Raw genomic sequence first — 26454 nt, 5'->3', positions numbered from 1 at the left:
ACACCCTGTCACCGGTTTGTGGTTTGTCCCTCCTCGGACCGCTGTCAGTAGGTACTCAACACTGCTGACCGGGAGCACCCCACAAGTCTTGCCGTTTCAGAGGTGCTCTGACACAGTCATCTGGCCATAACAATTTGGCTCTTATCAAAGTCACTCAGGTCTTTACTCCTGCACATTTCTCCTGCATTCAACACGTTGACTATGAGAACTGATTGTTCGCTTACTATCTAATCAACCCAAACCTTGACATGTGGCCTTGTTAGGAGATGATAAACATTATTCGCTTCACCTGTGAGTGGTCATAATGTTTTGGCTCATCAGATGATATTGAATTTTGAAGCCATATTGAATTGCATACATTTAAAAAAAAAAAAACAAAAAAAAACACAGAGGCTTTAAAATTCCCATTTGAGGTATGAAAGTGTGAAATTTATATTGCACGGCTGAACAGCTATGGCATAAAGTTAGTTCTAAGAAAATCTTTAGCAGCATTTATTTGCAGATAAGCCTTGCTTTGATATTTTATGTAATGCAATGATATTCAGACATATAGCTGAGATTTTTGAATTTTTGTTGTTTAATACCAGAGCTTTTCAGATGTACGTTTCTGAAATCCAAACACTATAGACATTGTGCTAACTGAAGAGCCACATGTCACTTATTTTTAATAACAGTGTATTTTTTAACTCTTGAAAATTAATTTTTTGGTTTATATGTGAATAAATAAAGATACATTTCTAGTTCCAACATTATTTGTACTTCAGACCTTTTTGTTGGACAAGAAAAACTAGCTTCATACCATGTGACCCACGTTTGGTTTTCGACCATTCAAAATTGGAGAATTTTCTTTGAGAGCCCAATTTCTCTGGGATTTAACCATACAGGGTCTTAAAAATGAAGATACACAAAGAAAAGTTTGTTCTGAACCAGAATCTAAAAGGATATTAAGAAATATTTAATACTTCTGGAGATATAGGCACTCCAACTTTGGAAAAACAACACAGAAAAGTGTTTTCCCATTAATTGCATCCAGTATAATGCAACGAGGAATGCTGAAATCAATTTTAGTAAATAAAACTAATGATGCTGACACCTTTCTGAGGTTATTTTTTGCCCTGTAGATTGCTCCAAAATCACAGAGGCAAACATTGTCATTTTGACCATCCTCTACAAAATAATGGATTACTCAGTAAAAGTTGATCCATGGGATTTAATGTTTTGCCTTTCATCATCAATGATATTTCTTTCACCAGTAAAAAACACACACACACAGAATGAGCCTATTGTCTGTATTGATTCCTCAATAATAAAGTGAAAATCCCAGTCACAAGGCAAGCAACATTTCTCATAGTTTATTTTAAAGTTAAATCAGAGTACATTCACAAACCTCCCAGATTAATCAAAATGCACTTGCTAAATAATGCACAGATTCCATAACGACAAAAAGACAAACAAATGAATCCATACCATATACAAATCCCTGTAGTTTAATGTAACAGTAGACACTGTGTTAGAGTAAATGAAATCTCTGGATTGTGTATGGTGGAGTCCATCCCTCTCTAAGAGATGTCATGCGGTGACTAAACAAAACTAGCTAAAATTAAAGTGTGCAAGAAAAGACATCTTAACACTGTTGCACTCAAGTTTCTCATGCTAAAACACGTACAGCAACTCATCACAAAGTTTTATTCTGTCATTTTGACTCTCATGGGATTTTGTCCAATGGTTTAAGAGTCATTTACCGTCCAGAATGTGCAAAAGTAACACGAAACTGTGGGTGATGCAGCATCATATAATTCTGCTCATCTCCTGGAAATGTCCATACAGTACGGATAATTCCCACTGATATCACAGTCAGCATGTTTGCATCTGTGTTTCTGCCTGTTATTTATAATCCATGGTGTAAGTTGATGAGCTCCGGGGTAACCATAGGATCGAGTCTCATTCTCGGACTTTGGCCAAATGGTGAATATTTCTCAGTGAGGCATCTATTAATCAATGAATCTCAATGTGAACCTTCAAACATGGAGAAAGATGAGATTGTTAGCAACATTATGAGAACTAATCACACTGTTCATGAAATGTATTAATGTACGCTACTAAAGCAAACAAAACATAAGGACTAACAACATCAATACAATATATAACTTTGATTTTAACAAACGGTCACACTTAAAGGTGCTGTAAGTTCCTACTCCCTGAAAGATATGAAAGAAGTGCCCTGAGATATCTCACCGGTCTCTGTGACAACTCTAGACTCTGTAAACAGCAAACAAAAATTTGTCCGTGGACAATGACGCTTTCTGCCTGTCAATCATTTTGCGCGTTTTCATAGTATTGTAGTTGCAGCGAATTATTGAGGCATGATGCATTTTTATGCCATGTTGTTCATAACAGTTGTCAATTGATGGCGCTATTTTGCTGCTGTTGTTTTTAACGAGCGTTTCTCTCAATAAAGCTCATTTTTGTATCTTTGGAGTTCAGTGTTTTGGAAAGAGGGGGCGTGGCTAATCCAACGGCTGAGTCACGGAAGTAGAATGGCTGAAATCGCTTAGAGAACCTTTAAGTTTTGTTTTAAAACATGTTCAGACAGACAGACAGACAGATAGATGGAAAAAAGAGTGACAGACAGACAGATAGAGAGATAGAAAAGAGTGATAAACAGACAAATAGATAAGAGAGTGATAGATAGACAGACAAGAAAGAGTGAAAGATGGAGAGACAGACAGATAGTGACAGACAGAAAAGAAAGAGTGATAAATAGACAGACAGAGAGATAAGAAAGAGTGAGATAGAAAGACAGAAAGATAGATAGATAGGAAAGAGTGATAGATAGACAGAAAATAAAGTGTTAAATAGACAGACAGATAGAAAAGAGAGTGACAGACAGACAGACAGACTGATAGAGTGATACACAGACAGAAAGATAAGAGAGAGACTGAAAGACAGACAGACAGGCAGACAAGAAAGATTGTTAGAAAGACAGACAGAAATGAAAGAGTGATAGATAGACAGACAGACAAGAGTGAGACTGAAAGACAGACAGACAAGAAAGAGTGATAGAAAGACAGATAGACAGACAGTGATGGTCAGACAGAAAAGAGTGATAGACAGACAGAAAAGAGAGAGTGATAGACAGATAGACAAATAGATATAAGATTGAGTGATAGACAGACATAAAAGAGTGATAGGTAGACAGACAGATAGACAAGATAAATAGACCGATAGATAAGAGTGACAGACAGACAGTCAGGAAAAAATGACAGACAGAAAAGAGTGACAGATTTACAGTCAGACAGATAGAAAAGTGACAGACAGACAAGAGTGCTAGATAGACAGACAGACAGACAGAAAAGATTGAGTGATAGATAAACAGACAGACAGAAAAGATTGAGTGAAAGATAGATAGGCAGAGAGACAGTGACAGACAGACAGACAGACAGACAGAAAAGAGTGATAGGTAGACAGACAGATAGACAAGAAAGAATGAGATGATAGATAGATAGATATAAATGAAAGAGTGACAGACAGAAATGAGTGATAGACAGACAGACAAATAGAAAAGAGTGACTGAGTGACTGACTGACAGACAGACAGACAGACAAGACTGCCATCATTATCAGTCCAGGAGGCGGATGGTTTGATTTGTTACATGGGCTAAAAGACGGACACACGTAAACAGCTCTTGAACACACTCACCTGTAGTCGCACGTTAAACATCATTGAGGCAATGACATACAGATATGGAAATCTGACTCTGAGTCTCCAGGCGAGATCAAAGAATATGAGCAGAGTTCTGCTGAGTCCTTTAGAAAACACTCCGTACGTGCCCGAGACACGCAGCACTAAATGCGACAGTCCCGCCATTACACTGCACTCACTGATTACTGACACATGAGCGTGTGATTTACTGCTGTAACAGTCCACATCTCCTCTCAGATCCACTCACCATCCTCCACCCTGTTAATATTACACTGCTGCTAGGGGAAAGATGGAGACATGCCCGGATGTTGTCAAAGTCAACTTCCGGTTTGCGTCAAAATATGTGCCGGCGAAAATGAATGATGAAAAAGCAATATATATATTTATATATATATATATATAGCTTAGCGTAATTCCTTAGTAATACTTTTTACTAGGCTATCATTAAATATGTTGTTATAAATTGTATATAATCAGGACATTACTGATTACTTACCAGCAGCCATCACTCCAACACCTTATCCTTGAGTAATCATGCTAAATTGCTAATTTGGTAGAAAATCACTTACCATTATATCATTAGTTCATTAAATGAAGCTTAACATTGTCTTTGTGTTTGTTTTTGAGTTGCCACAGTATGCAATAGACTGGCATGTTTTAAGGTCAATATTAGGTCAAAAATGGCAAAAAAGAAACAGCTTTCTCTAGAAACTCATCAGTCAATCATTGTTTTGAGGAATGAAGGCTATACAATGCTTGAAATTCTTGAAAATTTCATACAAGGTGTACACTACAGTCTTCAAAGACAAAGGACAACTGGCTCTAACAAGGACAGAAAAAGATGTGGAAGGCCAGATGTGCAACTAAATAAGACGATAAGTACATCAGAGTCTCTAGTTTGAGAAATAGATGCCTCACATGTCCTCAGCTGACAGCTTCATTGAATTCTACCTGCTCAACACCAGTTTCATGTACAACAGTAAAGAGAAGACTCAGGGGTGCAGGCCTTATGGGAAGAATTGCAAAGAAAAAGCCACTTTTGAAACAGAAAAAGAAAAAGAAAAGGTTAGAGTGGGCAAAGAAACACAGACATTGGACAACAGATAATTGGAAAAGAGTATTATGGATCTTAACCCCATTGAGCTTTTGTGGGATCAGCTAGACTGTAAGGTGCGTGAGAAGTGCCCGACAAGACAGCCACATCTATGGCAAGTGCTACAGGAAGCGTGGGGTGAAATGTCACTTGAGTATCTGGACAAACTGACAGCTAGAATGTCAAGGATCTGCAAAGCTGTCATTGCTGCACATGGAGGAATTTTTTGATGAGAACTCTTTGAAGTAGTTTAAGTTTTATTTTTCAAATTGTAATAATTTTTCACGTTATTAATGTCCTGACTATACATTGTGATCAGTTGAATGCCACTTTTGTGAATAAAAGTACCAATTTCTTTTCATAAGAGCAAAATCTGTATGTTATTCCAAACTTTTGGCTGCCAGTGTGTGTGTGTGTGTGTGTGTGTGTGTGTGTATATATATATATATATATATATATACAGGGTTGGGGAGTAACGGAATACATGTTATGGGATTACATATTTATAATATTAAATATTTGTAACTATTCCACTACAATTACAATTTTAATAATTGGTAATCAGAATACAGCTACATTTAAAAAGTATTTTGATTACTAAAGAGATTACTTTGACTTTTATTGTCATTTGTTTTATTTAATATTTAGTCTGTTCAGTTGGAAAACATTTATCCATATAAATGATGTGATCCGAGGAGCTTTTGAAAAGCGGTGAAACACTTTCTTACAATTTGTTTAATAAAAACGAGCACTAACCTTGTGTAAAGTGAACATTTAGCTTTATGCTAAGCTAAAAGGCTATTTCTGGCCTTTACATTCATCTGTTAGTGCACGATTATATCATATGATGATTTCTATGAAGACAATTCACATTATAGCATAACTTTTTTCTCTAGTAAGATTTTTGATATTAGGGCAAAGATGTACTGCAAAAATGTTATCCTTAATGACAATTAAAATATTTGTATTCCTGTAAAAATATAAAAAAAAATCCCTAAAAAAAGATCAATTTACTTGAGTAGCAAAACTGCATAAAATATTTTGGCTTTTTTCAGAGAATGTATTTTTACATTGAAGTATATTTTCTTACTTTATTTACTTGTTTGTATTCAAAACAAGTGAACAAATCTGTCAATGCTGAAGAAGTACTCCAAAGTATTTAGAATACGTTACTGACCTTGAGTCTGTGAGTGCTGTCGCACACTAGTAATAAACCATAATCAGTCACTTTCGTGATTGTGAAGAGCAATGATTAATGTGCAAAAGTGACTGATATTTATACGTGTTAAGGGTCTTTCGCATGACGCGTCAGCACTGCAGAATACATTGAAATCTATGAAGTGACGTCACTTTACACCAAAGTGTTTTTCACACACACGTTTTTGCTTCACCAATAATGTCATTGAGAGTACTAAGCAACAAGAAATATTTTAAAACTTTCCAAATTTGTGAAGAGATATTGAATGTCTCATAATTTCTTTTAATTAAATATTAGCTTATTGTTTATGAATATCAGAGACCCCAGCTATGGAACTAATTTAAATTCACCAAGAAAATGCTTAGACCTAAACATAAACGAGTCCTTTTAGACCTAAACATAAACAAGAAGGTAAGGATGTTATTGAAACTCACTATTATTAGACTATTACTGTTGTCTTTTTGGATGAAAAATAATGCTCAGACTGAAGAAAGACTATAGATCTGCTTTGTTCTTTTAATGCTTAAACACTATAAAGTCTCTTGGTAGATTTCAGTCATGAACGACTCAAAATGATTCACTGACTCACTCATAGCACATAAGACGCCCATTTGTCGCCACCTAGTGACATTTCCAGAAGGGGTCACTGAACTAATCAGTTAATAAAATTGAACAAATTTGTGAGACAGAAGCAAGCCTCACCAAAATACTTTTATTTTGCTGCTAATTCTGCATAATTCTAAACTTGAATAAACTTGAATCACTAAAATAGCTGGAATTGGTGATTTAAGCTTATTCTTTAAAAATAAATATCCCCAGAAAAAATGTTCGTGGACCAGTGATTGTCTTACCTTTTTCACCCCTCATGAGTTTGCATCCCTGTAATTTGTTGTGGCATTGCAAGAACAAATCTACAGATTAGAAAAGAGCAAATTTGTTTTGTTTTTTTCATTACCCATTTAGCGCTCTTGCCACCTGTGACCTCACACAGCATAGCCTACCTATGTGACTTATTTTTTTTTTTTGTTTGTTTTTTTGCATAGCTGAATTTCAAACATTACAAGTAAACACGCTACAAAGATGGACAGAAAACATGGACAAGTTCTTGAAAATGAAAAATATTGACGATGGTTAGCCTATGTGGGTTAGTGGTGTGCCGTAGAATTTTTTAGTCGTAAAAAGTGTGCCGTGGCAGAAACAAATTTAGGAAACACTGATCTAACGGAATACGTTACAAATTACATTCTGTAATCTGTAGCAGAATACTTTTTAAAAGTAATCTTCCCAACTCTGTATATATATATATATATATAAACATACATACAGTTGACATATAAATCATAAATATTTCATTATATTATTGTAGGTGTTTTGACAGTGACTGATTTTCGGAAGGCTGTTGATGTTGGCAGTTTACTTTGACATTACAAGCCTTATACTCTAGCTAGTGAAACTACAAGATGCTTTTTAGAAAGAGAATTTAATGCAGAATAGCAAGTTAACAAAACCATGGTTGACATTTTAATAGCTATCATACCCTATTGAAAAAACATGTCAAAACAAAAGATGTAAAGTGAGAATGTAACTTGTACTTAAACAGTTAACTTCTTGAAGACACTTTTTGTATGTTACATTGTATATAATAGTTTTTTTTTATTTAAAGGGGTGGGGGGGATGTGATGGGAAAAGCTAGAGTTGTTGATGAACAAACTAGTGCACACTTTCAAGTATTTTTAATAATACCTTTAGTCACATAAAATAATATAAAAAGGTCTGTGTTTTGAAATATGTTTAGGAAAAAAAAATATTGCTCGTGTGATTGACACAAATGGCAGGTGAAGGGGAGAGAGGACGAGACTTTTATTGTGGAATGAGCCGAGCGGAAGTGCGCCTGTAAATCTCTAAGGAAAGCTTCCTGTCTTGGGTGGTGGCTTCAAACTTTCTCACTGGACTTCATTCCTGTGTGTGTGGGAATGAGAGACGGAAGAAAAGTCATTTTAGAAGAGAGACACGTTGTGCGGCTGTAATACGCGTTGTTTCAGCTCGTTGTGGTTTATTTGAGTCCTCTTGTTCAGTTTCGTTCTGAGGGAGAGAGTTTATCGCAGCACAGACTCAATGCAGGCCATCAAGTGTGTGGTGGTGGGGGACGGGTGAGTGACTCCACGCCGACTACTCTCTTTTTAAACACTTTCTCGAGCCGAACAAGACTTAACTCACTTTCACACACTGGTTGGGTCTCGATACACAGTTAGCTGCCTACATAGACAGCATTTCCGGGCTTCATGAGCCGCATGCACTCTCAGCCCTCTGTGACGTCACGGCCGTTTTTAACGTACCATGTTTTACCATGACAATAATACCATGTAACAGTTCCTGAAACTGGAAATTAGCAGAATAACTGTTTAAAATAGTTTGAAGATTTGTGGATAATACCATACATGTTAAAATCCCAAAAGTAGCCCGTTTCAGGTCAAATACCCATTTGTTCAATTCCACGAGTTGGTGTATGTTTTAATTTGAGTTGTTCACATGGTAAGGAAAGTTAATAATTGATCTGTTAATGGCTGATTTTCTCATTTCCAGTAGGCTACAAGACACACACACATGTTGTAAGTGCTACCTGCAACCTGTTCAACAGATTTGCCTTTAATCTCAAAATATTTTAGAAGTGTAGTGGAGCAACGTTGTAAATGTATTAGTATTATTGTAGTAGTAGAAGATAACGTCATGCAGTTGGTTGTGTATGGCAGCACATTAAATACACACCCATAGCTGGACTTTGATCTGTACTTTATAATGAACTGAAGTAGTCAAGCGTTTCTCAACCTTTCATAAGCCCTGCTGTCCTGATGTGATTCATCTGAGCATGCTGTACTTCGCCAGCTGGAAGCAGTCGCCGCCATCATTCTAATGATTTTTTAATGGGCAAAAGTCTTCCCGTCGATCTGGTTATTCATAAGCCGTTTATGGCCTTTACGCCGATAAAGAAACAAGGTTTATTGCGTTTTCTTGACCGCACGCGTTGTCGGCTTATTAAGGATAATCAGTCGGGGTACTCGAGTCCAATTTTAATGGACTCGGATAAATTTTTACTCTGACTTGACTCGGACTCGAGCCTTTTGGACTGACTGAGTCCAGCCGAGTCCATGGCATTTGATTTGTGATGCAGTGAACAAAATAAATAAATAAAAATAACGAAACAGAAATAAATGGACACACTGTCTGCAAGTAGTTGTAGCACCTGCAGAGCAGCACACGCAGTCAACCAATATGCTTGAATGTTACTATGGAGACTGTTGGCACGACGAGCACATACAAGCATGTAGCCAATGTACTAGAAACTTCAAGGCAGTTTTGATGGCACGGGACCTGACAACTGGTAAAATCGCATGTGGCGTTTGTGCAGGCAAGACGGTGCTCGCATCGTGGTTAAAAACTTCATTAAGTCAAGTCACCCCCATCATGTCTCTCACAGTTTGCTAAAACAACATGTAAAAATAAAAACTCAGAAAAATATAATTAATAATGGGCTAAGTCTTTTTAGGCGTAATGTATCTACACATGTAGGCATCTGTAGTCTCTTGTGGTCTATGCAGTGTTGTCAACTTAAACTGGTCCTTGATGAATTAACTGGAACTTTTTAAATAGTCAGGAAAAAAATTATGCTAAAGCAGACTGCAACTCTGTTAAACCTATTTATTGTTTTTCTATTTTAAAAGCATTGACGAGCTGCTTAAAATATGTTCTTTTACAGTTTTTTCCACAATGAAATATGGAGTTATTTTGGGCAGCGAAATGTTTAGTTTATAATTTAATTATATATTGGGTGATCAGACGTCCCGGTTTATTACACAGGACAGTCCCGGTTTTTGGTAGGGTCACTGATTTTTTTCTTCTTAAATTAAATCTCCTCATTGTCCTTCTCGCTATTGTCTCTGGAATCGTTTGCAGAGAAGAAAATCAATTTTGTTGCGTCGCACATTTATTTGATGATACATTCATTCTAGTCTTCAGAAATAAGCTGAAATGTGTCTGGTTACCATGGCAATGACGTCATGCACTTAGCGCTCGCGCGCTATGTTGTCCTGTCAGTCAGCGCAAATGCCCAAAATAATGCAAAAATGCGTTTTCAACAGCGAGCTGAAAGAAGCCGATCTATATAATTGCATAACACGTGAAAATGTAAGCGGGGTGTTTTCTGAATGTTCATTTTCCCCACGAGCACGGAGGTAAATCAGACAAGTGTCATATTCAGACAGCTACACTGCACTTTTTACATAGTACAAGCATTTAAAGGAATGTTCCGGGTTCAATACAAGTTAAGCTCAGTCGACAGAATTTGTGGCATAATGTTGATTACCACAAAAATAAATTTTGACTCGTCACTCCTTTTCTTTAAAAAAAGCAAAAGTCTGTGTTCCAGTGAGGCACTTACAACTTAATGAAGGCCAATTTTTCAACATTAAAATATTCACTGTTTTAAAAGTATAGACACAAGACATAACGGATATGTATGTAAACATGATTTTAGTGTGATAAAATCACTTACTAACCGCATCTGTGGAAAGTTATATTCAATTTTACAACTCCGTTACCATGACGATGTAATGTCAACAAACCCTAAAACGACTGTAAAAATGACAATTTAAAGAACTTTACAGCTCAAATAATACATTAGATTTTACAGAAGAATTACTGTAAGTGCTTTTATAAAATTATAAGCTTCATATTTCTGTTTAAACCCTCAAAATGCCACATTCACTTCCTTGTTAGTGCCTCACTGGAACCTCGATATTTGCCTTTTTTTTTTTTTTATAATATGAAAAAGCGACGAGTCGAAATTAATTATTATGATAATATAATGCCACAAATGCTGCTGATTGAGCTTAACTTGAATTAAACACAGAATATTCCTTTAAATGTTGAGATGTGGGGATTGTATTTGAATTTTAGTTTCCATTTAGGGGTGCACCAATCAAAATCGGCAGATATTCGTCTTAAATCCACAATTGGCCGATCGTGCCTAGAATCAGGGTCGATCTTTTTTGCAGCATGCAGGGAATCACACATACACTGCTACTCTAATGAATGAGTGCTTTCTCAGCCCTTGATGCATGACAGAATGGCCTCTGGAGGGTGAGTTGTTGGCAGTTCTAGATTTTAAACTTTCAGACATGCTGTAATACAGATGAATATGCCGTTTTGTTTTTAAAAATGTGTAAGAATAACGTGTATGAATATTAAACTGCCCATTTTCTAGAGTTACAGTAGTTATTCTGACTCGTTGCACAGTGAGCAGGAAGAGGATAAAGAGACTGCTAATGGGTATAAAAACAAATTTAACAACAAATAAACATGCAAATAAAGACTGTTTGAGCCATCATGAGTGCTTTTAGTTTTACTCCCTTCAACATGAGCATTCTCAGTGTCAATCAAACAGGCGCGCTCTCCAGGTGTTCACAATATCTCATCATCAGTCACTCATCTCAGCGCTATTCTGTGAGGATCCCAATTTAAATCTAATTAATGTTGGTCACAATACCACCAATAACAGATGTAACTGTTTAACCTTCAATAACGACACCGCAGCTTCATGCATTTGCTTAATAATTTGTGTTACAAGATGCCAAAGACAGTAAACAATCATAGATATTAATGATTTCTCACTGGAGCAGTTTTAGAGCTTGTAATGGATCTATTTTTCTTATTTTTGAAAGTATCTCTGCTGTGTGTGATGCTCTCATGGTTTTTACTTGTTGCCAGTATGTCACAATGACCTTTTGATATTGACAACAGAACTATTAATAACTGTTTTCAATACAAATAAATGTTAACAATTCAAAATTAATGTAATTTTGATAACATTATAAAAAGGTTGAATTTCTTTACCATTAGTTAATGCATTAGGGATCATGAACAAACAATGAACAATAGATTTTTACAGCATTTATTAATCATAATGTTAGTCAATACAATTACAATTGTTCATTGTTAGTTCATAGTGCATTAGTGTGCATTAACTAATACAACATTTAACTTTAAAAATGTATTAGTATATGTTGTAACTAACATTTAGCTCATTAGTTCATGTTAACTACAGTAATGTTGTTAAATAATATTAACAAATGGAACCTTTTTGTAAAGTGTTACTGTAATTGTACTGTGTGGATCATAAACATAACTGCAGCATATAATTTGCAAAAGTGTGGCAAAGGGCACTTTAAGAAAAAATCGGTATCAGCCGATCTTGGTGTTAAAAAATATATCGGTATCGGCCTCAAATTTCCTGATCAGTGCACCACTAGTTCCAGTGTTGTGAATTTTGTGTTAAAGGTGCACTCAGCGATTCCTGAGAAACACTGTTGATATTCGAACTCAACTGCCAAAACAAACACACCCCTCCCTACAGTGCTCCTTTGGAAGATCCGCCCCCAAAATTCATGCCCGCAAATTCATTCCTTTTACCTCTCTGAGGTCTCTTCACCGCTGAAAAGCCTCGCCGATGTTGATTCGGCTCCTAGCCCTCGACTTATCATAATCCTTCTTTTTTAGTTTATATTCGTCTGAACTTTTTCTCTTGGTCTGTTTCTCAGCCAGTTGTCCTGCTTGAAGTTTACAAAGTTTGCATCAGCCAGATTTGCCATCGCTCTTCTAATGAATTTCCATCTCGGTCTGCCCCCACCCCCCCCATCCTGTGCACACGCAAGAACCACCCCCTGTTGCTGACTGGCTGGAGTAGTGTTGTGTGGATCGGTCTGATACACTTTGTTTTTATTCCATTTACAGAGCCAGGGCTGTGTACAAATACTAGATATTTTTTCAGCCCACCCACAGAACGGACAGTATTTGACAAAAAATTTATTGGATTAGAATTACTGAGTGCACCTTTAAAATGTGTACCTGACATAAATATGTAATTGTATGGATAGAATAGGCTACATGGAATTTGTAAGTTAAAGAAGCTAAAATATGGTTAAATAGTGAAAAACATAAAATATAAATTTTCACAAACTATATATTGCAGAAGTTTACCCCTTTTGTTTTAGGCCTATACATTTTCACACCCCTTTCAGAATGTATGCCAATAAACTCAGCAAAAAAAGAAATGTCTCTTTTTCGGGACACGGTATTTTAAAGATAATTTTGTAAAAATCCAAATAACTTTACAGATCTTTATTGTAAAGGGTTTAAACAATGTTTTCCATGCTTGTTCAATGAACCATAAACAGTTAATGAACATGCACCTGTGGAACGGTCATTTAGACACTAACAGCTTACAGATGGTAGGCAATTAAGGTCACAGATATAAAAATTTAGGACACTAAAGAGACCTTTCTACTGACTCTGAAAAACACCAAAAGAAAGATGCCCAGGGTCCCTGCTCATCTGCGTGAACGTGCATTAGGGTTTATTTGTGCCCTCAAAGGGCCCATTGAGCACCTGCTTTGGTAGCACTCATGCAGTTAGCACTAATATTACATATTATGTGCATTGAAATGCACATTTGACAGTACAGCACTGATTTTGAGGTTGGGATGCAGATGACTGTTATGATATTAACAACAGTAACATTTGTGTGAAAAAATGAACACCTACTTTTTATATGGCTAAACTGAAATATTCTGACAGTGTGAATAAGTTGGGTCTCCTTTACAGATTCCTTTCATTCAGGCTCCTACTGATTAAACTACAGTCATGTCTTGGAATTTCTGAAGGCAAACAAAACAACTTACATTTTCCAACAATCAGACAGCATTACAAGAGAACAGATTTTCCACAGATGGAAAACTGATAACGAAAATGCATCATAGATCTTCCATAGTTTGAACAATGGTTCATGGTAACCATGTACAACCATGTATGGCTCCTCACTACCATGATTAGTAACTATGGTTTCTATATAAAGAACTATGGCATTTTTGTAATGTAGAAAGTTTTTCTGCCACAACAACCATCGTTAATACAGTACAGTTAGTGTTACTACAGTAAATCCATGGTACATTTTTGTAAGCGTTGCAATCTGTGAATTGAAAAGCCTTCTAATTTGTTTTCTCCTGTTTTCTTTGTCGGTGTCATTTAGAATGTAGGGGCTGTTTGTTTTAAACTAGTTTCATCACCGACACAGAAGAGTTTTGCAACAGACAATTCGGTACCGCATTCAAACGGGTTTCGCAATCCCTGCCGCGCATCTCACTGGGTCACAAGCGCATTTCAATTAGTCTGTGCGGTTGACACCAGTCCGTGAATTACCGCACCTGCTCTGCCCTCGTGCTGCTATGATTAAGCCATGTTGATAATTGACCCGTGTAGCGCTGTTTCATTCTGCTTTTGAAGCGAGCAAAATGTGCTCCAAAACATTCAGATGACAGGGGAAGGCTCATTTATATTCGTTAGGAAAGCGCTAACTGATTGTTCAGGGAGACGTTCCGGTCACCTGCCATCCTACATTTCAGAAATTATCTTGCAGACCACTTGAAATGAAGCGAGTTTGACGTGTGTTATGCGGTGACGTCACTGTGAGTATGTGCGTGTGTGTGTGGTGGAGTCTCTTTCTTAGTGTACAAAGTGCACAGCTGACTGGGGCTGGCAAGCATTATGCTGCATCAAGAATATTAAATGAACCATGTGAAATCCCAACAGTGGCACTCGTAATTCAGCAGTGGCGCAGCACCGCTGCAAAATGCATATAGTGGAAACACTGAATAGTCACCGTATCATGTCCCTTTACATTTGCATAATGTTTAACTTCACTCAACTTTGTCACTGCACATCAGTTATTGTCAAGGGCCTTTTATCATAAAAAAAATATATATATATTTTACCTGCCTACTGTTCATATTATTCCCTGTGGAACTAAAGCAAATGCACTGTATTTCCTGCTCACCAAAATCAAAATCGCTTTTGGTTATACCAGGAAGCGGGCAGTACAAATTCTAGAGTAATTCACTGGAAATCTCAACCCTTCACTGACATTTATATGAGAACTGTGATATCATCTCCACCAGACTAGTTTTTCAACTAGTTATTGACTGTCCTGTAATGTGTGTAATGTTTGTCCTCTTCATTCCAGGGCTGTGGGTAAAACATGCCTGCTTATCAGCTATACCACCAATGCGTTCCCTGGAGAATACATCCCCACAGTGTGAGTTACATTCTTAAGTAATACCAGTCGAACAGTGCAATAATATTGACAAATGTGTGATTTCTCCACCTCTTGCACCACCAAACAGCATTGCAAAAATAATAATGCTCAAAAAACACAGCAGTGGTTTAAATGACCTTCAAATGTATCCATATCATAAATATTATTCAAATAACTGATTTCCTGAGATAATTATAACATTCAGGACTCAACAATAAGAAAGTCAGGGCTAGTGTGAGAGAGTTACATCAACATTTTTCTTGTCTTGCAAACTTAAACATTTGTTTTTCTGTGATTTATTGAACATTATTTCCACAAATATGTCACTAAGGTAATATTATTTAGCCAGCTAAAATGGATGAGATTTTGCCAAAACTGAGAGTGTGACTTACGAATGTTAGAATAGTTATAATAGGGTGTAAACATAAATCAGTAATGTTTTGCATTATTTGCCAATATATCCATAATTTATGAATGATGAATAACATTCAAATGAATTGTTAGTTTTAGCTGAACTTGTAATCGGGGGGAAAAAAGTATATTTTGACAAATAAATACATTGCTAAAAATAAAATGCATTTAATTTAAAAACAGCAAAAGTATATATATATATATATATATATATATATATATATATATATATATATATATATATATATATATATATATATAAATGAGTTTTTGTTAAAGTTTCACTCTTAATAAAAATAGTCATTATATATTTTTGACATAAAAATGCATTGTTTTTTTTTGTAATTTAATATATAAAAAAAAAAATCTAATTTATTTATCCAGCAGAAATATATTTGTGAATGATGAGTAACATTAAAGTTAATAATTAGTTGTAATTCTTGGGGAAAAAAAAAGCTAAACTTTTAATAAAAAAATAAATATATTTCTGAAATATATTGACAAAATACATAGCTAAAAATAAAATGTTTTATGTAAAACAGAACTGCTTTAGCTCAGCCATATTCTTAGCATCTCTATTGAGTTAGGGTCTGGGCTCTGACTGGGCCACTCCAAAAGGTGGATTTTCTTTTTTTGAAGCCATTCTGTAGTGGATTTACTTCGATGTTTAGGGTCATTGTCCTGCTGCATCACCTAACTTCTACTGAGCTTCAGCTGGTGCACAGCTACCCTGAAATCATCCTGTAGGATATCTTGATAAACTTGGGAATTCATTTTTCCCTCGATGATGGCAAGTGGTCCAGGCCCCGAAGCAGCAAAGCAGCCCCAAATCATGATGCTCCCTCCACAGTACTTCACAGTTGGGATGATGTTTTCATGTTGGTATGCAGTGCACTTTTAACACCATACGTAGTGCTGCATGTTCTTCTCAAACAATTCAGCCTTTGTTTCATCATTTCACAAAACATTTTCCCAGAAGAATTGTGGAGTGTCAAGGTGGTCTTTGGCAAACTTCAGTTGCGCAGCAATGTTTTTGTTGAAAAGCAGCGGCTGGCATGGCAGGACACCATGCCTGTTTAATGTTTTCTGTATTGGAGATTCATGAACAGAGATGTTAACCAGTTCCAATGATTCCTTCAAGTCTTTAGATGTCACTCAAAGTTTTTAACTCACTGAGCATTCTGCGGTGTGCCCTTTGAGTCATCTTGGCTGGACGGCCACTTCTAGGGAGAGTAGCCACAGTACTAAATCATCTCCATTTATAGACAGTTTGTCTAACTGTGGACAGATGAATATCTAAGCTCTCTGAGATAACTTTGTAACCCTTTCCAGCTTTATGCAAAGCAACAATTCTTGATCGTAGGTCTTCTGAGATCTCTTTTTTGCGAGGCATGGTCCACGTCAGCAGATGTTTCTTGTGAATAGCAAACTCAAAATGTTTGAATGCTTTTTATAAGTCAAAGTAGCTCTAACGCACACCTCCAATCTTGGTTCATTAATTGGATGCCAGGTTTGCCAACTACTGACTTTAACTTTTGTTGACGTCATAAGTCTAGGGGTGCACATACTCTTTACAACCTACACTGTGAATGTTTGAGTCATGTATTCAATATGTACAAGAACAATGATTTGTTTATTGTAACTTAGATGACAGTTCTAAAGGGTTCACATACTTGTTATTGCTAAAAAAAAAATAAAAGCTTAAATTGTAATAAAAAATACAAAAATTTGACAAAAAAATAGAAAGCTAAAAATAAAATGTATTTAATAAAAAAAACGATCTCATTTTTATCCAGCAAAAGTACATTTATGAATGTTTCATAAAAGCGAATTATTAGTTTTGTTAAAAAAAAAAAGCTTGGCCATTAATGCTTGATTGAAAAGAATAATTGTATATTTTTCACACAAATAATAATACATTGCTAAAAAATGTAATATAAAAAACAATCTCATTTTTTACGGAGCAAAAATATATTTATGATTGATGAGTGAATAATTAGTTTTTTAATAAAAAATAATAAAAAAAGCCGCTTAATTGGTAATAAACATATTTTTTGACAAATCCATTGATAAAAATATTTATATAAAAAATACATTTTAGTTTTTAATTTGGCTTTAACCTAAATAACATTGTAATTTGCATTGTTTACAGTCTTCATTTCCCCTGGTTTTAATTTTTATTTGACAGATTTGATAATTATTCTGCAAATGTGATGGTGGATGGTAAACCAGTGAATCTGGGTCTATGGGATACAGCAGGACAGGAGGATTATGACAGACTGCGTCCCCTGTCCTACCCTCAGACGGTAAGATCTGCAGCTCACCCCTCGACAAAAATGTCCTGGCTCACATTTTCTTTTACCTTTAGTTTTTAGAACCATGGTACGCTCAAAGCTGGACTATGGAAATATCATTTATGGATCAGCTAGGAAGTCATACATACGACTTTTGGACACTGTACACCACCAAGTTATACTACTAGCTTTGGGAGCCTACAGAACATCACCAATCCAAAGTCTCTATGCAGAAGCCAATGAACCTTCCTTGGAAATCAGACGCCTAAAGTTGGCCTTACAATATGCAACCAAACTTAAAACAAATAAAGATAACCCAGGCTATTCAGCAGTTTTCCCACTTCAGCGTTCAACAATATATGAAAAAAAAAAACAAGTTTCATTTATCCATTTGTCCTACGTATAAAAACCCATCTGGAGAATCTGAAAGTGGATCTAAACAGTGGAACAGACACATTTCTGCAAAATTCCTCCATGGGATCTCAAAGGAACCAAAAATCCAAAACGCATCCGAATGATTTCCATCAACAATTTCTGGACATAAAAGCAGTATACCCACAATATATCCCAATATACACAGTTGGATCTAAATCTGGAAATAAAGTGGCAGCAGCTTTTGCAACAAACCAACTGTGTCAGGGTATCCACATCCCTGATGAAAGTTCAGTTTTCACTGCAGAGGCAAACGCTCTACTACTGGCACTGAAGTTTACTGAGACTTTTTTTAATAATAACTGATTCAAAATCATTTCTTGAAGCATTGGAAGCTACTAAAACTGATCACCCAACAATTGTGAAGATTTTAATCAAACTGTCATCTCTTGAAGCAAAGGGTTTTATTATTATTTTCTGCTGGGTACCTGGACACTCAGGAATCTCCGGTAATGAACGAGCAGACAGAGCTGCCAGAGAAGCACTATCTGCTGAACCAGTAAAATGCCCTATACCTTCCACAGATCTGAAACCAACTCTGAATATATATATCAAAAACAAATGACAGTTGGAGTGGGATTAATGTTTAAACAACAAATTACAAGTAATAAATCTTGTTGGAACATGATATGTGTTCCCTTTTAATAAACGCTGGGATCATACAAGACTCACACACCAATTTTTACTATCAGGAGAAAATTCACCAAAGTGTTCATCTTGTCAGAACCCACTATCAATTAAACATATTTTACTGGACTGTCATACAACTACACATCTGTGGAACCTGTATTATTCAGTTGATTCTTTTGAAAAGGTTTTTAATCAAGTGAATCCAAATTTAGTTTTAAGGTTTTTAGGAAAAATGAATCTTAAACACCTCATTTAACTTATTTAACTATTTTAAATAACTAAACCTGGTTCCCGCCATGAATATAGCCATAGAAGCTGGCATGGCGTAAAAAATGAAAGAAACAAACAAACCTTTAGTTTTTTTATTCATAATTATTGAGGATGAGTGAATGTAATTCAACTAGTCTATCTTGACACCTGTCTAATTTGGCTAGCTTCTATCAAGTGACAGTTATTTGACAGATACAGTAGAGTTTGATTGAACATTCAATCTTTAGCATCAACAACAAAAGAGATGGGAAGTGTTTTTTCCTCTCTTTAAAAACTTTATAAACTTATTTATTTTGCTATGCTAACTATCTACAATTATTTGCTTAGTGGTATTTTATTATTTACATCGAGCATTATTTTTTCCTGCTGTCCTTGACAGTATCAGGAGCTGATGCTGTGTAAAACACATTTATATCATTACTGTAACATTACGACTGCTTTTGTCTCATAGGACGTGTTTCTTATCTGCTTCTCCCTCGTGAGTCCCGCCTCTTTTGAGAATGTTCGTGCGAAGGTGAGCTGTCTTTATTAAGAACACATCAGACTTTGCAAACAGACTTTAATTTGAGCTTTACTTCCTGAAACTCAAGTTCAGTCTGCATGACTGAAGTTGCCTATCCACCTGCACTAGATATTTTTATGAGTGGTTAAGAGTTAAATTTGAGAATGTTTGTGTGTGCAGTGGTATCCAGAAGTGAGACACCACTGTCCAAACACTCCGATCATCCTGGTGGGGACCAAGCTGGATCTGAGAGATGACAAAGACACTATAGAGAAACTGAAGGAGAAGAAGCTCACGCCCATCACTTACCCTCAGGGTCTGGCCATGGCGAAAGAGATCGGTATGTGTTGTTTCCTGTTTTAAACACTTATATGGGTGATTGTCATGTAAACATGTCAGGGCCACATTTCGAAATGATTATATTTTATAATAAGAGATTATATTTTAAACAAGAAAACAAAGCCTTTAAAAAAAAAAAAGAATATTAAGTTGTTGTTTTTTTTCTTTTTTGCATTGACATTTCCATGACAAAAAAGCATATTCTCATTAATGTAATGTCTCTAGACATTTTACATTTGAGTTTGTTTCTAATTCTCAAGTTTGTTGGTGATTTTCATTACTGTAAATGAATAACTTAATTTACATGGCTTTTAATATTTTAAAATAATCTCTTTTTGTTTGCATTACAGGGATAAATTATGAAATTAATTATAAAATCAATTGTGCTTAACTGTCATGACAGTAATGTCACAATGCCAAAATTCTCATCACTCCAATAGAATAATTTTAAAGTTTAAAACTTTTTTTTTAAAATAATATGATTTTAAATGACGTAAATATCACTTAAATTATATTTTTAGTTTTTTTTTTTGCATTACAGGGATAAATTCTAAAATTACATTTAAATTATACATTGAAATGTGTTTAATTGTCATGAAAGTAACATCACAATACAAAAATTATATTTACTGAAATAGAATAATTTTTATTTTATAAAGATTAAAAATGTTAATATTTTAAATTCTGTAAATATCAGTTTACCTTTTTTTTTTTTTTTAATTTTTGCAATACATGGAAAAATAATTTTTAATTATAAAATGTGCTAAATTGTCATGAAAATGTCACAATGTTTTATATATATATATAAACTCAGCAAAAAAGAAACGTCCATTTTTCAGGACACTGCATTTTAAAGAATTTTGTAAAAATCCAAATAACTTTACAGATCTTTATTGTAAAGGGTTTAAACAATGTTTTCCATGCTTGTTCAATGAACCATAAACAATTAATGAACATGCACCTGTGGAACGGTCATTAAGACAGTAACAGCTTACAGATGGTAGACAATTAAAGTCACAGTTATAAAAACTTAAGACACTAAAGAGACCTTTCTACTGACTCTGAAAAACACCAAAAGAAATATGCCCAGGGTCCCTGCTCATCTGCGTGAACGTGCATTAGGCATGCTGCATGGAGGCATGAGGACTGCAGATGTGGCCAGGGCAATAAATTGCAATGTCCGTACTGTGAGACACCTAAGACAGCGCTACAGGGAGACAGGAAGGACAGCTGATCATCCTCGCAGTGGCAGACCACGTGTAACAACACCTGCACAGGATTGGTACATCCGAATATCACACCTGCGGGACAGGTACAGGATGGCAACAACAACTGCCCGAGTTACACCAGGAACGCACAATCTCTCCATCAGTGCTCAGACTGTCCGCAATAGCCTGAGAGAGGCTGGACTGAGGGCTTGTAGACCTGTTGTAAGGCAGGTCCTTACCAGACATCACCAGCAACAACGTCGCCTATGGGCACAAACCCACCTTCGCTGGACCAGACAGGACTGGCAAAAAGTGCTCTTCACTGAGGAGTCACGGTTTTGTCTCACCAGGGGTGATGGTCAGACTCGTGTTTATCATAGAAGGAATGAGCGTTACACTGTGGCCTGTCCTCTGGAGCGGTATCGATTTGGAGGTGGAGGGTCCATCATGGTCTGGGGCGGTGTGTCACAGCATCATCAGACTGAGCTTGTTTTCATTGCAGGCAATCTCAACATTGTGCGTTACAGGGAAGACATCCTCCTCCCTCATGTGGTACCCTTCCTGCAGGCTCATCCTGACATGACCCTCCAGCATGACAATACAGCCATACTGCTCGTTCTGTGAGTGATTTCCTGCAAGACAGGAATGTCAGTGCTCTGCCATGGCCAGCGAAGAGCCCGGATCTCAATCCCATTGAGCACGTCTGGGACCTGTCGGATCGGAGGGTGAGGGCTAGGGCCATTCCCCCCAGAAATGTCCTTTATCTTACAGGTGACTTGGTGGAAGAGTGGGGTAACATCTCACAGCAAGAACTGGCAAATCTGGTGCAGTCCATGAGGAGGAGATACACTGCAGTACTTAATGCAGCTGGTGGACTGTTACTTTTGATTTTGACCGCCCCCCCCCCCCCTTTTGTTCAGGGACACATTATTCCATTTCTGTTAGTCATATGTCTGTGAAACTTGTTCAGTTTATGTCTTAGATGTTGAATCTTTTTATGTTCATACAAATATTTACACATGTTAAGTTTGCTGAAAATAAAAGCAGTTGAAAGTGAGAGGACGTTTCTTTTTTTGCTGAGTTTATGTATATATATATATATACAGGTGCATCTCAATAAATTAGAATGTCGTGGAAAAGTTCATTTATTTCAGTAATTCAACTCAAATTGTGAAACTCGTGTATTAAATAAATTCAATGCACACAGACTGAAGTAGTTTAAGTCTTTGGTTCTTTTAATTGTGATGATTTTGGCTCACATTTAACAAAAACCCACCAATTCACTATCTCAAAAAATTAGAATATGTGACATGCCAATCAGCTAATCAACTCAAAACACCTGCAAAGGTTTCCTGAGCCTTCAAAATGGTCTCTCAGTTTGGTTCACTAGGCTACACAATCATGGGGAAGACTGCTGATCTGACAGTTGTCCAGAAGACAATCACTGACACCCTTCACAAGGAGGGTAAGCCACAGACATTCATTGCCAAAGAAGCTGGCTGTTCACAGAGTGCTGTATCCAAGCATGTTAACAGAAAGTTGAGTGGAAGGAAAAAGTGTGGAAGAAAAAGATGCACAACCAACCGAGAGAACCGCAGCCTTATGAGGATTGTCAAGCAAAATCGATTCAAGAATTTGGGTGAACTTCACAAGGAATGGACTGAGGCTGGGGTCAAGGCATCAGGAGCCACCACACACAGACATGTCAAGGAATTTGGCAACAGTTATCGTATTCCTCTTGTTAAGCCACTCCTGAACCACAGACAACGTCAGAGGCATCTTACCTGGGCTAAGGAGAAGAACTGGACTGTTGCCCAGTGGTCCAAGAGCAAGTTTTGTATTTCATTTGGAAACCAAGGTCCTAGAGTCTGGAGGAAGGGTGGAGAAGCTCATAGCCCAAGTTGCTTGAAGTCCAGTATTAAGTTTCCACAGTCTGTGATGATTTGGGGTGCAATGTCATCTGCTGGTGTTGGTCCATTCTGTTTTTTGAAAACCAAAGTCACTGCACCCGTTTACCAAGAAATTTTGGAGCACTTCATGCTTCCTTCTGCTGACCAGCTTTTTAAAGATGCTGATTTCATTTTCCAGCAGGATTTGGCACCTGCCCACACTGCCAAAAGCACCAAAAGTTGGTTAAATGACCATGGTGTTGGTGTGCTTGACTGGCCAGCATACTCACCAGACCTGAACCCCATAGAGAATCTATGGGGTATTGTCAAGAGGAAAATGAGAAACAAGAGACAAAAAATGCAGATGAGCTGAAGGCCACTGTCAAAGAAACCTGGGCTTCCATACCACCTCAGCAGTGCCACAAACTGATCACCTCCATGCCACGCCGAATTGAGGCAGTAATTAAAGCAAAAGGAGCCCCTACCAAGTATTGAGTACATATGCAGTAAATGAACATACTTTCCAGAAGGCCAACAATTCACTAAAAATGTTTTTTTTATTGGTCTTATGATGTATTCTAATTTTTTGAGATAGTGAATTTGGTGGGTTTTTGTTAAATGTGAGCCAAAATCATCACAATTAAAAGAACCAAAGACTTAAACTACTTCAGTCTGTGTGCATTGAATTTATTTAATACATGAGTTTCACAATTTGAGTTGAATTACTGAAATAAATGAACTTTTCCACGACATTCTAATTTATTGAGATGCACCTGTGTATATATATATATATATAATGTACATTTTAAATATAACAATTAAAAAATGGTCTTGACAGCTTTTGTAAGATGCACCCATTTTGTGTTTGGCTTAAGTCATAAGTTTCTTCTGACAAATCACACTTGTTAAGCTGTCATATGTTTTAAAAATGTTGGGCTAAATGACACTTGTCTTCATCTCTCAGGGGCTGTGAAGTATCTGGAGTGCTCGGCACTCACACAGCGTGGCCTTAAGACGGTGTTTGACGAGGCCATTCGGGCCGTACTGTGCCCTCCTCCTGTCAAGAAGAGAAAGAGGAAGTGCTCCCTGCTCTGAGGAAACATTGTTGTCATCCAAACTGTATTTTAGGGGGAGAAGTTAGAAATGAGACCATGTTTTCATTTTTCAGTTCCTCCCATGTAACCATCAGTACAACTTTATACCTTCACAAAACTTTTATTGATAGATGTTGTAAAAAAAAAAAATATATATATATATTATTCTTAACCCATCTCCCTTAGACACACATTATTGTACTACCTGCGGCCTTTGATGGATAACGGATATTAACTAGAAGGTTAACAATGACCTGAAGTTGGTTCCTTCCATTGAGAACCCATAATGTTTGTTTACAGTCTTTGTTTGAAAGGAATGAAGATCTTGCCAAATAGCACTACAATAGGAAATGGCAGCATTGTATACACTAAATTTGTTGCTTATTACCTCTTACGTGCTGCAACCATTTGGCAAACCAAAGCTAACTGTTAGCTACTGAGAAGTCAGCTTACCTCACACTAAAACAAGAGGTTCTGTAAACAGAAGGATGAGATGTCCTTCCAGATTTGTATATTTCTTCATTATCAGGTTTTGTTAACACTATGATTTGTCTGGGGGTTATACTGTATTTGAGGCTGCACTCATTGCAATGCTTTTATGTCAGTGGGGGAATATCATGAAAACATGTCCAGGCCACATTGAACCTCAAAATCAAAGAAATATATTTGCAAAACCAGTTTAGCCTAGTTTAGGACCTTTTTTGTATTGTGACCATTTTTATGACAGTTAACCACATTTTCCCACCCAAATTTCCATTACCTTAATGTATTCAGATAATATAATAGCCTGATGTTCAGATGTTTTACTTTTTGTAATTTCTGTTATACTCAATAGTGAGTCCATTTCCAATTACTGCAATACATCCATTTTTAAGGTACTACAGGTTGATTTTTGATTTGTTTTTAAACACTACAAATACTACTAATAGAAATACTTGACTATTTAAATAATTCCTCATTTTTATGCATTATAATTGAGAACAGTTGTTTTTTTTTTTGGCCATTATAATTTGAGATTTAATGGGAAATGTGGTTAATTGTCATGAAAGATTGTCATAATTCCAAAAACCTCAATGGTATTAAGATGTGTTAAATTGTAAGTAAAACACTTTTTATTTTATTATTATTATTATTGATTTTGGGGTGAAATATGACCCTTGACAGATATTGTGTGATTCACCCCAGTATGTCATAAATATTTCAGCTGTAAGAGGTGATGACAGATTTCCAAATATCTGCATCCCAGTTTTGAAGGTCCTTTCTACTTAAGATGTCCTATATATTTGACAAAGGCTGTCCGGGTCTGGAATATCAAATGGATCATGTGGGACTTTTAGTGTACAGGTAAATCTGATAGTTAAAACAATCCTTTAATGGTCTGGGTATTTTAAGTACACCCTTTACAGCCATATAGAAATATATATTTTTGTTAACAGCACATTTTTAGAATTTTATTTTTTGTCTTCTTGACACTTTTATATTTGCTAATGTTACAAAATAAACACTACAGGATTATTATGTGGAGTAGGTTTATCTTAAATTCCCATTATAGTTAATCATTTTTAACTAACATTTTATTCATGTACTAATAACATTGTTACCCTGTTTTTAGTGGTAATCATGATGTCACTTGTTTTTCAAATACAATAAATTCAGATTAAACCTTAAAACATTTGGTTTGATTCCAAGTGTACATTTGAAAAAGTGATAGGCTTTAAAGTCGACATGAAAAGAGTTTTGCAACACATTTGACTTGAAACAGGATATTGATGATGAATTGTGCACAGTACATGGGGTCAAATCTGATTGCATGTTGACTTCAACTGATAAACGTAAAAAAATGTATGGCATATGTACTATTAATGAATGAGAATTGTTTTTTGTTTTTTTTATTAATGTGAAATATTATATCTGATAAAGCAAACAATAATACACTGTTGCCTTGGGGCTGTTTGTAACCCAAAACAAAACATGGCAATAAATAAAACTATACAGTTCATTCAAATGTGTACTAAATTGAATCTAAGACAAGTTGTTTCCATCCACATAACGTAATACCGTCCCTGATGTTGTCTGTATGCTAGAGACAAAAAAATAAATAAAAAAAGTTTAGTCATCAGTCACTGAATTAATTTCCAAAATTTCACCCCAAAATCCAAAGAAAAACAAATATTTTACAAGTTCAACAGCATTTGTGGCATAATGTTAATGACCACAAAAAATAATTTAGACTCCCTCCTTTTCCTTAAA

The 26454-nt window shown here is 36.1% G+C and overlaps 3 protein-coding genes across 7 annotated transcripts in view; 1 reads left to right on the top strand and 2 right to left on the bottom strand.

The window, feature by feature from the left end:
* Nucleotides 1-1336: 1336 nt before the first annotated feature.
* Nucleotides 1337-3993, bottom strand: LOC127452187 (small integral membrane protein 10-like protein 2A). The gene is made up of 2 exons (XM_051717492.1): nt 3700-3993; nt 1337-2016 (listed from the first exon to the last, which is right to left on the bottom strand). The coding sequence occupies exons 1-2, from the start codon at nt 3865-3867 to the stop codon at nt 1996-1998; spliced, it is 189 nt and encodes a 62-aa protein (XP_051573452.1). The 5' UTR covers nt 3868-3993; the 3' UTR covers nt 1337-1995.
* A 3903-nt stretch (nt 3994-7896) lies between these two features.
* Nucleotides 7897-26203, top strand: LOC127452180 (ras-related C3 botulinum toxin substrate 1-like). The gene is made up of 6 exons (XM_051717486.1): nt 7897-8143; nt 15064-15135; nt 17735-17852; nt 19624-19686; nt 19855-20014; nt 24075-26203. Exons 1-6 carry the CDS (start codon nt 8109-8111, stop codon nt 24203-24205), a joined length of 579 nt encoding a protein of 192 aa, XP_051573446.1. The 5' UTR covers nt 7897-8108; the 3' UTR covers nt 24206-26203.
* The window catches only part of LOC127452174 (serine/threonine-protein kinase 19-like), a 12495-nt gene continuing 10384 nt past the window's right edge, over nt 24344-26454 (bottom strand). For all 5 annotated transcript variants that reach the window (XM_051717476.1, XM_051717477.1, XM_051717479.1 and 2 more), the window contains exon 6: nt 24344-26284. In XM_051717476.1, coding sequence (XP_051573436.1) covers nt 26227-26284 — 58 coding nt within the window. In that variant the 3' untranslated portion in view covers nt 24344-26226. The remainder of the gene's footprint in view (nt 26285-26454) is intronic.

The sequence above is a fragment of the Myxocyprinus asiaticus genome, chromosome 14 (assembly GCF_019703515.2).
Source record: "Myxocyprinus asiaticus isolate MX2 ecotype Aquarium Trade chromosome 14, UBuf_Myxa_2, whole genome shotgun sequence".
NCBI classification, from domain to species: domain Eukaryota; kingdom Metazoa; phylum Chordata; class Actinopteri; order Cypriniformes; family Catostomidae; genus Myxocyprinus; species Myxocyprinus asiaticus.
This window is presented reverse-complemented; position numbering and strand designations above follow the sequence as displayed.

What these genes read in the sequence shown, in the direction of transcription:
- LOC127452187 (XM_051717492.1), bottom strand. Translation starts at nt 3,867, where the DNA reads ATGGCGGGACTGTCGCATTTAGTGCTGCGTGTCTCGGGCACGTACGGA. An exon ending in TGTTTAACGTGCGACTACAG is followed by an intron (nt 2,017 to 3,699) that starts GTGAGTGTGTTC and finishes CCATGTTTGAAG; the next exon opens with GTTCACATTGAGATTCATTG.
- LOC127452180 (XM_051717486.1), top strand. Translation starts at nt 8,109, where the DNA reads ATGCAGGCCATCAAGTGTGTGGTGGTGGGGGACGG. An exon ending in CCCTGTCCTACCCTCAGACG is followed by an intron (nt 17,853 to 19,623) that starts GTAAGATCTGCA and finishes TTTGTCTCATAG; the next exon opens with GACGTGTTTCTTATCTGCTT. An exon ending in GGCCATGGCGAAAGAGATCG is followed by an intron (nt 20,015 to 24,074) that starts GTATGTGTTGTT and finishes TTCATCTCTCAG; the next exon opens with GGGCTGTGAAGTATCTGGAG.